We start from the raw sequence: 16,448 nt of genomic DNA on the forward strand, positions 1-16,448 counted from the left end.
TGGGAGGACAGACACCCTCCTCCCCCTCAACCGAAGGATTTTCATAGGCCGTATCAGCAAAGAGACAAATGGCTTTTCCCCGTTGGGATCATCGGCACAGCAGGACCACCCAGCATAGTGTAGATGTGACCCCCGCACAGAGATCTGGAGGCTAGTCAGAAAAGCCTTCCCCAAGTCATCTTTTCAGGACACAGGACACACACCCGACACAGAAGAGGAAAAAAGGCAATTTCAGAACAGAAAGCAAAATCTTTTATTGTACACAGTACAGAATGTAATGCAGCTTTGCAGGAGATGCACGACCCTGCTCAAGGAAAGGTTATTTCAGATCACTCCTCAGATTAACCCTTTCTGCACTGTAGACTTTCCACCCTGAACAAAAGCTAGCATCCATCCCCTCGGTGCAGGAGTGCAAGAGTGATGCCTGCATCCCACATTTCATGACTGTACAGGCCACTTTTATACATCATGGGGAAAGAAATTTAGTCTACAAAGAGTTAATCGTCATACTTTCAAAAAAAGTAACGACTCAGTCAACAAACCCAAACCAGGTTAACTAAGAAGGAAAAAACCCTATACAGCATTTACAACAAAAATGTATAGATAGCTGGGGGGAAATATGCAAATAGGTAGAGCATATGGGAGTGGTACGGGTAAGTTAGGAAACTGTAACTGCATGAGGGCATGGGATTTAGGTGAACGTTTTGTTTATGGTGAGACATCCCTGAACTCCTCCCCCATCCAGGTATTACAGCCTAATTCTTAAAAAAGGCCTCCTCTTATAAGATCAGCCTGAACACACTGAAGAGGGAACTGTGACATGGAAATTAAGCTGAGAGTTCTGTTATTTGTATGTTTCACCCAGTCTCAAATGCCAGGAGCACGATGGAGGGTTAACATTTGAGCAGTGATATGGAGTGGAATAGGTAGTTCGGGAGGACCACACTAGCCAGGCCACAGGGTCACACCTTGGAGAGAGTTAACCCAGTGGGATATGCATGGATTATATACATATAATTCCCATAGTGTGGGAGCTGCGCTCACGGGACCCAAACAGCAGGGCCCTGCTGTCTTGCAGAACACTCCGAACGTATAGTGTGCAGGTGTTCCATTCAGTATCCAATGCGGAGAGCACAAAGCAGACACTAACGGGCGTGGCTGCCACGCAGGGTGCAGTGTCCTCAGAGCCTTGGCACTGCCGCGGGGAGGCTTGCAAAGAGCAGCTTTGCCTTAAAATACAAAAGACTACAAAATTGGTTTATAAACTTCTCCCCAACACGTGCGAAAAAACCCTGCCACAACCCCCCTTCCCCTGCAATTAAAGCCACCCCCCATCCCTGAGCATCGAACAGGGAGGAAGTGATGGACTCCACAGGAGAGCAGGAACCCGTGGTTCCAGAGAACCGGATCAGGAGTTAGGGGAGCTGTCCAGTGGGGTTTGTTTTTATTTAGAGAGAAAACAGAGGTTTCCTCAGGTCTGATAGGGTGCCAGGCATTTGAAACCACCCAGAGTGCTGTCCCACTCCTGGGATGCCAAGCACCACACTTGAAACCTAAACCAGACTAGCTTGGATCGCCCCCACTCCGCAAATCCATTGTCTGTGCAAAACAAAGCCCTTTCCAACACACAAGGCAGCTACAAGTATTGTGATTGATGCAAAGCAGATTGTCAGGATGGTGTGCTGTACAGTCACACAGTCTAGCCAAGTTCCAGGGGGACCATTGGGCACAATGGCCACACCTCACACATATGTCCACAGCAGTGTAGCCTGGAACAAAGACTTCATGTTAACCCCCTCCCCGAAAAGCTCTTCGTGGTTGCAGCATTTGGCAGATCTACTCCTAGTCCTTAAGCTATCAGATTCTGTCTTCTGCGGGGCCACTGAACGTACATTTTAGGCTCCACCAATCATGCTTACAGTGTCCAGTTTTATGAAGAGCAAACATTCTTTACAAACCACTGCCTTTATTTGCCCAAACTTGACTTTCTAGCGCTAGCCTCCAGCAAGTCAGTAAGCAAAGCCCTCCGCATAGGGAAGGTTGCTGCAGTGATCCATCTCCAGGAGGTAAGCGGGGTTGTCTTCAAAATGTGTAAGAGGCAAGGTATCATCTTCGGTCACGTGGCAGTCGGGCTCGGCTTTCAAGAATGGGCGCTGATTGTCTGGGTAGGCCATGGAGAAGAGGGCATCAGGGTCACAGACAAATTTATAGACATACCGCTCGCCAGCCACCTAAAAGCAGAGACAAACGTCTGTGTTAGGATGAAAGAATTGGGAGGCTCCAGCATGCTCCAAAACATTCGGCTCCTACTTATAAAGACTGTTTGTGCAACGTTTCACAAACCCCATCCATAACAGGAGGAACAAGACAGAGCTAGGAGCTAAAGGCACAAAACTTCAAACCGATGGGTCATCTCTGTGGGCTGTCAAACGCCTTTATGGAAAGGGGTGCAACGGATAGAAAGGGGTTGTGGAGGGGGAGTTGTGTATGTGTTGGCTAATATTTTTCAAGAGACATATAGGGAATTTGGACAAGTATCTTCCATTACTTTTGAATGGAAGATGTGCCTAAATCCATAGGCGGCTTTCAAAGAGGTAAACAGCGGTGTCCCTAAGGGATCTGAACTGGGACGAGTGCTGTTCAACATATTCATAAGTGATCTGGAAAAAGGGAGGTGGCAAAATTTGCCGACTATACAAAATTACTCAAAATAATTTAATCCAAAGCAGACTGTAAAGAGTTACCAAGAGAACTCACAAAACTGGGTGACTGGTCAAGAAAATAGCAGATGAAATTCAGTGTTGATAAATGCAAAGTAATGCACATTGGAAAACAATCCCAATTATCCATACAAAATGAGAAGAGATTAAAAAGATAGTCATCTCTTTTCCAAGATGAAAAGTCTAAGGGGAGGAATATGACAGAGGTTTATAAAATCATGGTGTGGAGAAAAAGTGCTATTTACCCCTTCACATAACATAACCAGTGGTCCCCAATTAAATTAATAGGTAGCCGGTTTAAAACAAACAAAAGTATTTCTTCACACAACGCACAGTCAGCCTGTGGAACTCATTGCCCGGGGATACTGTGAAGGCCAAAAATATAACTGGGTTCAAAAAAGAATTGGATAACTTGATGGAGGACAAGTCCCTCAATCGCTATTAGCCAAGATGGTCAGGGATGCAACCCTATGCTCTGGGACAGATCACTCAATAATTCCCTGTTCTGTTCATTCCCTCTGAAGCACCTGGCATTGGCGACTATCAGAAGACAGATACTGGGGTAGATGGACCATTGGTCTGACCCAGTATGGCCATTATTTTCTTAGAATCTCAGCTGCCACACGTGGCTCAGGACACATGGCTGTGGATTAGAATGGGATGTTTCAGTTCTTCCACTAGGGGGCAGAATATTGAACAAAGCCCTTAACTGAGCACTCATCCACACAGTATTAGAAGTTAAATGGTACAATTTGCATAAGGGCTGGAGGATTCATTCTCGAGGACGCTGACTACAGGGTGTGCTCACGTTCCCAGCACTACTGTTTGGATTAGGATATTTATTGTCATTTGTCAAGGCAAACTTTGCTCCTCTCCCAGTGAAAAGTAGCACAATGCTTCCGAGGGTTTATTACTGAAGCTTCTCTTAAAGATGGCCTCTTTAGGGCTAAACCAGCTCTCCAGTTCAGAAGTGCTTCATCTGATGGTCTGTCGACCAGCCCTCTCCTCAGTTTACTAGAGCACAATCTCCATCTGGCTTGAAATAGATCAGGGTGAAAGTGGAATAGTCAACGAGCCACAATCCCCTAGCATGGACACAGCTATACTGGTACAGTAACTCCTCCTTAAAGTCGTCCCAGTTAACCATGTTTCGTTGCTGATCAATTAGAGAACTTGCTCGTTTAAAGTTACACAATGCTCGCTTATAATGTTTGGCAGCCACCTGCTTTGTCCACTGCTTGCAGAAAGAGCAGCCCATCACAGCTACTGGTGGGGGCTTGGAACCAGGGTGGACCAGCAGCCCCCCCACCCTCCACCAGCTCCCTTAAGTTCCCTGTGCAGCAGTCGCCCAGCAGACTACCAATTGCCAGCAGTTCAGCTGTCTCTCCCTTCATTGCCATGTGTTGCTCCTGCCCTCTGCCTTGGAGCCTCCTGCTTGCTGTGCAGGTGGGGAAGAGGTGGCTAATGTCAGGGTATCCCCCTCCCCCTGCTCCTGCCCCCCCATCTCCACAGAGCAGGGGGACACACCACAGAGCTCAGGAGGGGGGAGCCTGCTGGCAGCAACTGCTGTCTCCACTTGCTGATCTACTTAAAAAGGCAGCGTACTTAAAGGGGCAATGCCCGTCTCTCCCCCCCGCCACACACACACTGTGCGTCTCTGCCATGCTGTCTCCCCTCCCTCCATTCCTCCTGCCTTATAGAGCGTCAGGCTACATTAACAACAATGTGTTAACTCTTGAGGACTCAGCCCAATGCTCATCATTTAGCAGTAAGGCATTCCCTGGGAAATATCCCTTTCACCACCTCAACCAAGCTTCACAATCATTGCTGTGTACAGTATTAAACTGTTTGTTTAAAACTTATACTGTGTGTGTATACACACACAGTGTATGTATTTTTGTGTGTATATACATACACACACAGTTTTGTCTGGCGAAAAAAATTTCCCTGGAACCTAACGCTGCCCCCTCCCCATTTACATTAATTCTTGTGGGGAAATTGGATTCGCTTAACATCGTTTTGCTTAAAGTAGCAGTTTTCAGGAACATAAGTACAACATTAAGTGAGGAGTTACTTTATAAATCTGCCTGTAACAGCTCAGTCTAGGTTTAGGCACACCGGCAGCCACACTAGAGTTGTCACTATTTCAGTACGACAGCCGTACCCCTAACAGAACAGTTAACGCTTTGCTACTTTGCATTCCGTTCCCATAAGGCTGCATCTTTACAGTTCGCCCATGAGATGCTAAAAAATTAAATTGGTGCCCCAGTCTCTCCCCTAACAGCCCCTGCCCCAAACCAGGTTACATCACTGTTTCCCACTGCCTTGGTTTGGTGGAGTCACTTCCCTCTTCCAAGTGTCTGTCCCCAGAGCAACAGAAGCCAGGGGACCCGGGTCCCACTCCTGAAAGGTTCTGCAGCTACTCAGGAATCCGACTAGCCATGGGCACCACACATGCTGTCCTGCTGCTGCCGCCGCCAGTCCCCACCCCCTCACCCAGAGGGGCTGTCCCCATGCACCAGCCCTCGACCCTCAGGCATCCAGCTTGCTGTTGACAGGCAGCGGTGACCTACTTGCCTTCTGCATGATGCCCTTTTCATAGTAGTAGCGCAGAGAACGGCTGAGCTTGTCGTAGTTCATGGCTGGTCGGTTCTTCTGGATTCCCCAGCGTCGAGCTACCTGAGGAGAGAGGAGACAGGCATGAAGACCCAGGGGCAGCTCTGATGGGTTTGCCAAAGGTTAGTGATACTGAGAGGGGTCTCAAAGAGCCTTGGTGACCAGAGTCCTCCAACAGGTATAGACCCAGGCACAGCCAGCACCTGCATGTACCATTCAGTCCTTGCACTAGCCAAAGTGGTGGCTTGTTATGTGCTCATATATCTATGAGAAATTGGGCCTTCACCAGCAAGTAACTGCTCATACATCACAGAGCAGCCAAACAATGGCTGCTGGACTCAATCTTGCAACCACCAGGCTCTGTGTCCCATTACCAACCCCCTGAGCCGCCTAGGGCCTCAGAATATAGCAGGCTGGCTGAGCCATCACTTCTACCCAACCCCCGGGTTATCGACCACTAGCCATTAGCACGCGGCAGCTAAGCTCTGTGGTTTTGGTTGCAGTCAATAAGGAATTACTAGAACGGACACCTCAGAAACCTGAGAGAGGCAGCCACAGGCAGGAGCTGCTAATGGGCTGCAAGAGAACCCAGTCATTTCTAAGCAGATTCCGGAGTAGCCTGAAGAGGTTTACTCATTTCTGCTCCCTTCGGGAGCAGGAATCTGATGACATGAGGCTGCTGCCAACCAATCCACCCTCTCCCTGGAGATTTCTGGAATGGACAATAAGCCACAGGGCACCATTATCCACTTGGAGATAGATTAATGGGATTTCCTGACACTAAGTGCACTAAGCCAAACCCCGTCCACCTGAGGCATTGTAACAGAGGGGAAATGCACGGAGAGGCCTGAGGCGCCAACCCGAGCTGAACACAGAGCAGTTCAAATGGCAACACCGACTGGCAAGGCAGGTAAATCTCCCTGGCCAATGTTAAGGTTGGGGGGCCCTTTTCTGTTCACCAGGTGAGTTGCGGAGGTGAAAGAAACTCGCCCAAGGACCTCTAGTTACAGCAGCAAAGTGGCTAGCGGGCAGGGGAGTTGCTCTCCTCTTCAGCTGTTTAAAATCAGAGCGGTGCATGGGTTTAGCATCCCAAGCCACGCCTGTGGAATGTAACATCCCTCTCCATCCCCTCCCATGCTCCAGGCCTAAGAGGAAACGGTAACCCCTCTTCCATAAGGTTTAGTGTTTTGGCCTCTATTCATGGCCTGGGGAAGGGAATGGACAGAGATTGTGGAGCTGGCTCCTGCTAACACAGACACTCGTTAACAAGGGGCAGCAGAACAGCAACGGTTTATTTGCTAGAAACCTAAGCACTTGAAAGCAAAGATGCCACCTCCGGAGGGAAAAGGAAGCCCAGCTGTCCTGCCACACCCACATTGGCCTTTCCTCAGGGAAAGCTGTAAGGTGCTACACCACTGCAGGCAGGACAGCAACCCCCCCCGGCCCCCCCAGCCAAGCTCTGGAAGCGCCTCCAGAGCACGCTGTCCGTTCAGTCACAGCCTCTTCCTGCCATCACTTCCATATGCAACAAGAGTGTTTGTGTACGCAGGGCTTCCAAGCAGCACCGTAGCTATGGTTACGTAATCGCCTTCCAGCACCAGGGCTCCGCTAGCGGAGGGGGCCGCAGAAGAGCTCCGTCTGTCGCAACACTGCACGACGCTGTGCGCTGGTGAGCCCCACGAGGCCTACTCACAGCTAGCCAGGCCCTGGCTGGGGACTGCTCCAGGAGTGCGCGGGCCAGTTAGCACTGCAACAGAAGAGAGCTTGGCTTCCCTGCCTAGCTTGCTCTTGGCCGGGGGAGATTACATGACTCCTGTCATATCTCCTCCACAAAGAGAGGCGGCGGCATCCCAGGGACCACGGCTCCTTGCGCCCTGGTGGTTTTTTGTCACATGTTCCACCCCCCCCCACTTGCATCCCCCCCTTAATTCCATCCTTCCCCCAAAAGGCAATAAAAGCAGACTCATGGCGAAAGCATTTGCAGACTGAAGAGCCGCCTGTCAGCGTTCAGAGGGTGCTCAACTGGAAGACAATCAAAGCCACTTGATTAGGGAGCCTGCCAAAAAAGCCGTTTGAAAACCACAATTTCCATGCACAGCGCAATAGAGATTATGGATCATTACCCAGAGTGCACCGCTCAGCAATGCAGCTGGTTTCAATTACTTAAACTGCTTCTTCCTCTGCGTCACTGTGCAAACGTGCCCCGATGCTCCTCACAGAGGGCAATTTAAGAAGCCCGGTGCCTTCTTGGAATTGCCAGGGCAGAGCCGACAGCTACAGTGGAAACCTCACAGACCCTGCTAGGTGTCCAATGCACCTGGCAAGTACTGGCCCGGCCCAGCCCAGCCCAGGGCCACGTGGGCAGGGAAGGCAACATGCTAGAGTGAAAGGGAAGGAAGGATTCTCACAGAGCGCCCAGGGAGAGCACATGAACTGGCAGCTACAGTATAGGAGATAATGACACAAGCACCCAGGGCTCCTGGTTGGCAGATTGGTAACAAGCAATCTGGGGCTCCGGCATAGCAGGCATGGAGACCTGGGCTTGTGCCATCTGTTCAGCCCCCTTGGGCTGTGTTACAGGCAGGAGAAGATCCGACAACAAGCTGTGACACAGGGCCTAACCCAGGGTCACCTGCAGGCTCCTGTGGGTGAAGGAGGAGACAGGGCTGCGGAGGAGACAGTCTGGTTCCCATGAGAGGGAATGCTCTTCCAAAGGTAACATGTGTGTCTCAGCCCTGGGCAAAGCAGTTACTGCTGGTGGGAATATGGACCCCTAATCAGAGGGACCCAAGCAGAGCATGGCTTACAATGGCATCACAGCAGTAACCCCCCTACCCCTGTTACACCTTTTCACTTTGCAGTCAAAATGGCCCTATTTTGGGTTCCCAGCTGTTCTGGGGCGGGAGGGACATATTTCCACGACATTTCTGCTGTTCGGTGTCTGCTGAGACAGGAATTGGGGATGGAAGTTGCAAGTTAATTGCTCCAGTTGCCAGGGGAGACAGCATTGCTGGCTTTTACATCTTGAAGACTACTCAAAAGCAGACTGGGTGTAAAATAAAAGCTATAGACTACGCTGCTGGCAGGACCTGCACACGTCACAGCCGCTGTACCTGTGATTGCCTGTAGTGCCCGGCTGCGGAGTCCCGCCCTTGCTCGAGAATCTGTGTGTCCATTTGAAAACAATTCTCGCCCTTGGAGCAGCGAAACAGCCCCAAGTAAGCAAACAGAAAACACACTCCCTTCACCCACAGGAACAAAGCGAGGCAGAGGCAGCAGTGCCTGCCTGAGCTGGCAGACAGCTCTGAGAGGTGGGAACTGCTCCTCTTCCCTCACTGTGCTGTATGTTGACTCTGAAACCTAGTGATGAAAGTCTAAATATCAATATTAACTCTCTCACTGCTGGATGTGTCCACTACAGTGTTTGAGGCCCCAGCACCAACCATAAATCTACCTCCATTTCTGCCCAAGCTCCAGCACTCACCCCATCTGTACTCTCTGTCTGTGAGGCAGACCACAAGGCTAGCCCAGCACTAACTCTACAAATGGAGAGCTCAGCCCCCTGGTCCTAGGTGAGCCAGAGTCTCAGACCTCCTCCAGTGCTGAGCAAGAGCCAGACTATTTCCCATATGGCTGGAGGGCCTAGCTGAGCCAGCCAGGGCCCCAGAGCTCTAACCCTGCCAAGCATATACCAAGGCAGCTACATTTGTTCCATCCCAAGGCTCCGTATGCCTTGTCCAGCCTTCCTCAAGAGGCTGAAAAGCTGCTGTACACAGCCCCTGCTCACAGCGCCCACAGGACCATGGGTCTCCCCTCTGGAGATCCAGAGCACACTCCATGGCCCCAGCAAAGATGTTCTCTACACCCCCCTGCCCCCAGGCCTGCCTGCCATTTAGGGAGAGAGAGGGGTGGAAAGGAGAGAGCCCTGATCAGCCTGAGGCTCCAAGCCAGTCATTCATTTCCAATAAGGATTAAACCCCACTAGACTCAACCCTTCCCCCACTGTTCCCCCCACACTGGACCAGGCAATGCCCAGAGTGTTGGGGGTGGGGGCAGTGGGTTGGGAACAGAGGCCTTTGTTTCTGGGTTGTCACCAAGCCAGCAGCCACTGGCAAGTCCCGAGGCCAGCTCTGTACCTCTTCAGGCTCGATCAGCTTGAACTCCATGCCCCGGCCTGTCCAGGCAATGAAGTGGGCATTGGCCGGGTCATCCAGGAGCGTGACCAGGAACTGCCAGAGCTGCAGTGACCCTCGTCTCTGGTATGGAGGCCCCTCCCGATACATGGTGGGCTCCTGCTTCACTTTCCCTGCGTGGGAGGAGAGACACGTTAGATCACCCACTCCCAGCACAGCAGGGCCCCGGCTCGCTGCCGACCTGCTGTCTCCTGCACTCGGGGGCAGCCTGGCTGGTCTCTAGCCCTAGAATGAGGCTGCCCGAGGATGCCACCATGCCATGGATAGAGAGTGGGGCCTGGTGACAGAGCCCAGCTCCGGTGTCCTTTTGCCACTGGCTTGGGTTTCTCATCCTGCTTTTGTCAGAAGAGCCAGCTGCAGGAATTCTATTAGGCAGCTCCACACCTGCCCCCCTGCCACATTACAGCCAGTGTCTTACCTTCCAGCCTCTCCGGCACCACGCAGGTGTCATCAAAGTACAACCGGGCATCTTTTTCATAGGAAAACCCTAGGAGGAAAGCATGCCCATTAGCTCTGCAGTCCAGACCAGAGAGGCGACATAAGAACGGCCATACTGGGTCAGACCAAAGATCCATCAAACCCAGTATCCTGTCCTCTGACAGCGGCCAATGGCAGATGCCCCAAAGGGAATGAACAGACAGGTTATCATCAAGTGATCCATGTCCTGTCACCCAATCCCAGCTTCTGGCAAACAGAGGCTAGGGACACCATCCCTGCCCATCCTGGCTAATAGATTCATGGAAGATAGCCATTAATGGACCTATCTAGCTCCCTTTTGAGCCCCGTTATAGTAAAATACCTATGCTGAAGCATACATGACATGGGTGCAGAGGTGTGATTAGCTGATTGTGCTACTGAACCAACCGAACCCCGGATCAGAAATCTCCTGGACACCTGCCAGCTACCCCCTTTGCTTAGGGAGACCATGGCTTTATTTGAGGCCCATCTGACGCAGTTTCTCAGAAAACTGAAAATTTGTCTGGTATGAATCCAGATCTCCTCGTTCTAGCAGAAGGTTTCCCTACCATCCTACTGGGACAGGCAGCCGGTGGCATTAATAAATGCTGACTGTCACCAGCCAGCTCAGCAAAACAAACACACTAAAAAGGCTTTCAAGAGACCATTGAGAATGCACGAAAGACCCCGCTGAGACTAGTGAAATCCCAGCTGCTACAGTGCCATAGCCACAAACATGGCCTGGGTTGGAGTCCAGGCTACACACCAAGCAGGGCCTTTGTGCCGGGGTCAGCAGCGGCACTGCTGGAGAGTTAGTGCCTGTAAAAACCACCGTATTCCTGACGGCACAAACTCATTTCATACCCACCTTTTGGGTCAACTTCTCTAATGCTCAGGCCCAAACCTACTGCTCTACGAGCAGATTTGGACCATGGATTGTTTCCTCCCCTTCACCTTGAGGCCAGGCATACAGCTAACAGCTTTAGAAAGTCAGCACATTTCACTTGCAAGAGGAACATCCAAGGATAGTCCCATTTCTGGGCTAAACGGTGCATCGGCTCACTTGGCCTGGCCCTCAGAAAGTTGGATTCTATTTGCTGGCAGAAAACCTGTCTAGACTAGTTCAGTGAGTGAGCTGAAAGCCACTCCGCTGGCCGAATACCATTCAGATTTCTCCTCTTCCCCAGCCCATGTAGCTCCAGTAACTGAAAACCCTCTTACTGTCTCTATCAGGCATATTATCCCAGACTAGAGGGTACAGCCAAGTATGTGGCTGTCGAGATGTGTGGCTGAGAATGGCAGCGTGGTTTCCCCTTGCTCTCTCACACAGCTGGGATGGTCTGTTAGCTCAGGTGAAGCGTCAGTTGAAATGGAGACGCACTATTATTAGCAGCTGCATCAGGCACAGCCATCCGTACCACCGTCTAATACACCCAAGAGCAGGGCAGGAAGGAAGAACTCACGCTGCGGTAAATGGGAGTCTCAACAGTCGCACGGAAGGATACAGAGTGCCTGGTAAGGGGCAGATTGGATCTCTAAAACCAGCAGTGACGCTGGTTTGCTATTCCACCTGCTTTTCACTACTCGTGCTTGACTCACCCCAGTACAGAAAGGAAGCTACAGATGTGTGGGGGTGGGTACCAGAACCAGGGAAGTTCCTAGGCCTCTCCCTTTCTAAAGCAGTGGTCACAGTAGTAGCACCGTCAACGGACACTCTTCTCAGGGTCCTTTGTGTCAGCAGCCACCACAACCCTCTGCCCCAGTCAATGCCACGCAACTCTGCACCCATGCCCGTCCCCACTGTGCTCCGTCTTGTGTACACACGCGCACACTTACCCTCCTGGCCCGTGGGGAAGTAGCCCCCTCCTCTCATGTATGACGACTGGCAGGTAGGCACTTCTACAATCAAGACAATAGCCGAGTTAAGCCTGCGCTGAACCAGGCAGCGCTACACCCTGACCACGCGGCAAAGCAGAAGCAGCACGCTGAGATAGCCCCACTCGGCCCCCTGGGAACGTTACAAAGCCACTGCGAGCGTGGTCGGCAGGTGCAATGGCTCAACACCTCCACCTGCTGGGCGGGGTCAGCATCACCCCATCACAGGCCACATCATCCTCCCAGGGCCCTGGCGCTGCTCCTTGGCACGCTGCATGCCTCCCACCTGGGTTTGGCAGTGCCATGAGAGCAGGAAACCCCGCGAGATCACAGTTAGCCCTACAAGCAATTCTATTGTGGTGACATATGATGGGGCGCACCCGGTCTTCCCAGCACCGTATGGCAGGGCCTGTCCCTACCATCCCCACTCAGGGCAGAAGCAGCAGAGGGGGGATCCTCCCAGCCTGCCTAGAGAGGCCTCCCAGAAGTAGCCAGAGCTCAGCTGGGACCAGAGGGACCGGGGAGGAGGAGGGCTCCTCTCTGGTCACAGGAGCTCGTGGGGCAGCCAGGGTTTGATCCTGGCTGCACTTGCTTAATCTGGGAGAGAGGGGCACCCTGAGCTAAGGGGGAGGCTAAAGGGATCAGGTGGGAAGAGGCCCAGGGAAGCAGCAGCAATGAATTGCAGGGAGCTGTGTGGGGCTGCTGGCTGTAGCGTCCCTTGGCTGGCACCAAGAGCAGTGCGGGGCCAGGTCCCCCTGCTCCAGGGAAGTGGAGTTGAACCACAGAGACAAGGCTTGTTTGGCAGCCCCACCTAAGGGGTGAGTTTACAGAGCCCAGAGCCGGGGCTGAAGACCCAGGTGAGGGCAGACAGTTTTGCTGGACTTTTGCTACTCCGGAAGGGGTTTGTTTTGAGTGTGTGACCCCGCCGGAGGCTGAGCCGCTGAAGACCCACCAGGCAAGGGCGACAATCTACAAGGGGCCTTGGGATCAGGAAAAGGGCTGCAGTACTGCACACAGCAGCAAGAGGCGCTCGCGAGGTGAGAGCTCCCCACATAAGATTTCAGGGACTGCTTGATGTTCATTTTGACTCGCAGACTTCTCTGAACAGAGAATTCCCCCTCATCTAGGAAATTAGAAGCCTCAGAAAACAGGTCAGCTCATGGCTCTCAACTATTCCTAGCCCACATGACTATTTACCACCTCGGATTCAACGTGAAAGATTAAACTGAGGTGTCCTGAACACAGCATATTGATCCTGGAGGTCTTACAAACCAGCTCTTCTCCTCTTCCTACAGGGGACAGCCCCCTCCTCTTTCACTCTCATCTCTTTGCAATAGCATGCGGACTCGAAATGAGCAGGGAGAGGTTATCAGCACAAAGTACAGGCTCCTTCCTGGTTTGGAAAAGGTAATCCAAACTGACTTGCAAAGGCGATTTGAAGACATTCAATAGGGAAAGGTCTGTTTCAACAACCCACTTTAGCAGATGGTCTTAAAAGAGACCAAGCCCAATAGTTTATCTTCTAAACTATAGCTCAAGCAACACAAGAAGGGAGGAAAGTTGGAGATAAACAAGAGTCCTTCAAAACCTTTAGCTATGCCCCCCCGCCACACACACACACCTGCTCCATTTTGTTGCTGACGACTGCATTCAATCCTGCCTTTGAGAGGTCACCATATTTTTAGGCCTAAGGCGATTAGAGGATTTTCCGTTGTGTAGCTAGGCCCTGCACTGTCAGCAGCCAGCAGAAATCACACAATGGGTCAACAGAGTCGGCTACCTGGGGCCAAGGGGAAAGCTTAGCCCGAGCCCACATAACTCCATGTGCTCAGATAACCTTTGCCCCTGTGAGCTAAGGGAAGGTGGGCAGGAGGAGGCATTCTGCACACAGGTCTGCAGCACAGTTGAGCAGGACTGCTGTGCAGATTACTGGAGCTTAGATACAGCAACATCTGTCGAGTGCCTGATGTTTGTTCTTTATACAAAAAAAAAAAGTCATCTGACATTCTAACTTGGTTAGACATCAGTTTGGGGGCAGCGTGCGGGGTGAGGTTTCCCGCACCCGCAGTGGGAAGTGCCGAGGTCACAGAGGTCACCGCTTCAATGCAACATTATCAAGACGCCTTAGAGGAAGTTGCCAGCTAAACCCCAGCAGAGGCAGGTGGGCCAACTGCAGCTCCGTTCTTCTCCTAGCGTGGCAGATATAGTGGCACTTTGCTGCACCCCAGTGCTGGCTGGGAGATCGGGAGAGATAGCAGCTTGGCTCTAGCCTGGAGTGTGTGAATCAGCTGGAACTCGCTGCATCAACCTGCTCCCCGCCCCAACCATTCGGGGAAGAACTCCAGCCACACAGACGGCCTGCACACGGGGTGCTAGGTTATGCGCAGAAGGTGCTTCCTTCCACAGGGCCTCGGCAAAACCTGGGCACTGACCTATGGCCAGCAGGGGTTCTTTGGAGGCGTTTTGTTGGCATGAGAAAGCCAACAGGTTGCTGTATGTAAACACTGCTGTTCCCTTTCCCATCGGTCCCTCGCTGTGTTTGGAAGTCACCCAGCGGACTGAGAGGGCATAGCAGCGCCTACTCCAGTTTAGGGCATGAACTAATATGCTGTTCAGCTTCAACAGAGCCGTGGGAAGTGACTTCTTTATGCTCCCCCGCCAGCATTGCAGTGCCTGCACTCCCCCCTAGGGGGCGGCTTTCCTCTCCGACACACCGCACTCCCTACAGGCACTGGCTGAGGTCCGCAAGTTCCAAGTGGGGTCTATTCCTCACAGTAGGGTGCTCCACAGCCTTCCTGAAGCCCAGGGTCCTGCGCACGAGGAACACTACAGCAAAGGCACCAAGGCGGGGTCCTGGCTAAACCTTTCAGTAGCGTCTCCAGAGCTGGAGACCCAACTCCCATACAAACCTGAGTCAATGCAGTAATCCCTGGGCTCCTGCTTAATGCCCATTGGAGACTGGTATCCGTGCCTTGGGGGGCCTGGAATGCCCGGGACACCGTGCTCGTAGAGAGGATCATGGTACTCCTGTTTGAATCCCTGAGGAGGGTGGGGAGCGGCCGGGACTATAGGCTCTGACATCTGCCTGTGGTAGACGGGGCGACTGTCTCCAGGAAGGCCTGGCGGAGGAGGGAAAGGATGGCAGGGCTCAGACAGCTGTCTCTGAAACCTTTGGGGAGAGAGAGAAAGAGAGGTGTTACTGTACAGCGAAATCATCTATTCCCAGCTCTGCCGAGCAGGCGGCCCTGCGGGAAACCACGCCCATTACCCTGACAAGAGTAGAATACCTAGCCCTGTTTTCCCCACTGCCAGCTGCCATTGGCAAGGCCCAGGGACGCCCACTGAAGATGTTCATTAACTAGAGATCACAGGTGTCAAATGCACTCTCCCTCTGAAATGGAGGCCGAGCTGCAATGCTGGGCTAATGACCTGCGGACTGAGGTTTCTGAGCAATGCTCAGAGACCGGGACTGGATTGGTCCCACTCCATCCAGGCTACATCCAGACAGTGGTGGGGGAATGACACATCACTGCCCTCTCCTGACTCTCAGGGACGTTTGCCATCTTTGTGGGTGTGGCATTCGGAGCAAGTCAGTTCAGTCCCCCTTGGCCAGGCCATCGCGACTTGCTCCTTGGTCCAGAGCCCGCTTACCAGCTATTGGTAAACAAGGCCTCACCTGCATCAAGGAAATTCACACAGACGAGGGCCCACTTGGCTGTGACCTTACAGCAGGCGTGCGAGACAAATACCTGCCTCCAAGGGGACCAGGGAGTCCTGTTCTTACCCCTTGGAGAACCCATGGGCAGGGGACAGAGAGAGAAGAGCCCCAGGATGTTCTGCTCCTGTGCTGTCACACAGCTTTGACTGAGGAGCTGGCAATTATATAACGCTGAATCCATTCCAACCTGCGAAAGCCAAGTGGCCTCTAATCTGCCTCTGGGGCTGGGATTAAGCATTTAACTCTCTGGCGTGGCATGGGCCTCAGAGCTCTCATGGATGCTCAAGGTGGCAGAGATCAGCCTGGGCCCTCGCAGAACACAGCCTATCTGAGGCACCTCTAGCCAAGTGACCTGCTGCTGAACCTTGTTGCACATCCTTCCGGGATCCTTAACGCTCAGGTTAAGGAAGCCACTGAAAGGTGCCCAGGCGTGTGCCAGCGGCAGGCACAAGTTACAATTTGCTGTACCCAGGCAGCGGGGTATGCCGGGGATCCCTCAGCTGGCGCCAGCAGGGGAGGAGATTGGGATGTGAAAGGCATCCTTCCCTATTTGTAATGCTCCAAAGGCTGAGTGTTGTGACTTGGGAGAGATGTGGACAGGAGCCCAGCCCAGCCCCCATCCCACAAGTCACTGCTCAACATCTCAGCACCTTGAAAGGCTATCTCTAATCAGTTCCTTTCCCAAGCACCAAGGCCCCTGGGACCTTTGTAACTGGATCCTTTGCAGCTGACGGGCCTGGATTACTTCACTTCCGATGGGTGCCCCTCTAACCTTTCAGCCTGAAACTCTAGCACTGTGGTGGTATGGCCTCTGCAGGAAGAGGCACTTCCGGACGGGCACGAGCCAGTAGCCCAAGCATTGCTGTCAGG

At 52.5% G+C, this 16,448-nt stretch overlaps 1 protein-coding gene across 4 annotated transcripts in view; it reads right to left on the reverse strand.

Moving 5' to 3' along the window:
- Positions 1-229: 229 nt before the first annotated feature.
- ETV5 (ETS variant transcription factor 5) overlaps positions 230-16,448 on the reverse strand; it is a 37,872-nt gene continuing 21,653 nt past the window's right edge. For all 4 annotated transcript variants that reach the window (XM_073360310.2, XM_073360311.2, XM_073360308.2 and 1 more), the window contains 6 exons: positions 14,770-15,029; positions 11,822-11,884; positions 9,948-10,016; positions 9,473-9,642; positions 5,298-5,399; positions 230-2,231 (listed from right to left, as the gene is read on the reverse strand). In XM_073360310.2, the coding sequence (XP_073216411.1) occupies positions 2,010-2,231; positions 5,298-5,399; positions 9,473-9,642; positions 9,948-10,016; positions 11,822-11,884; positions 14,770-15,029 (886 nt within the window). In that variant the 3' untranslated portion in view covers positions 230-2,009. The remainder of the gene's footprint in view (positions 2,232-5,297; positions 5,400-9,472; positions 9,643-9,947; positions 10,017-11,821; positions 11,885-14,769; positions 15,030-16,448) is intronic.

Source organism: Lepidochelys kempii, chromosome 9 (genome assembly GCF_965140285.1).
Source record: "Lepidochelys kempii isolate rLepKem1 chromosome 9, rLepKem1.hap1, whole genome shotgun sequence".
In the NCBI taxonomy this organism is placed as follows: domain Eukaryota; kingdom Metazoa; phylum Chordata; order Testudines; family Cheloniidae; genus Lepidochelys; species Lepidochelys kempii.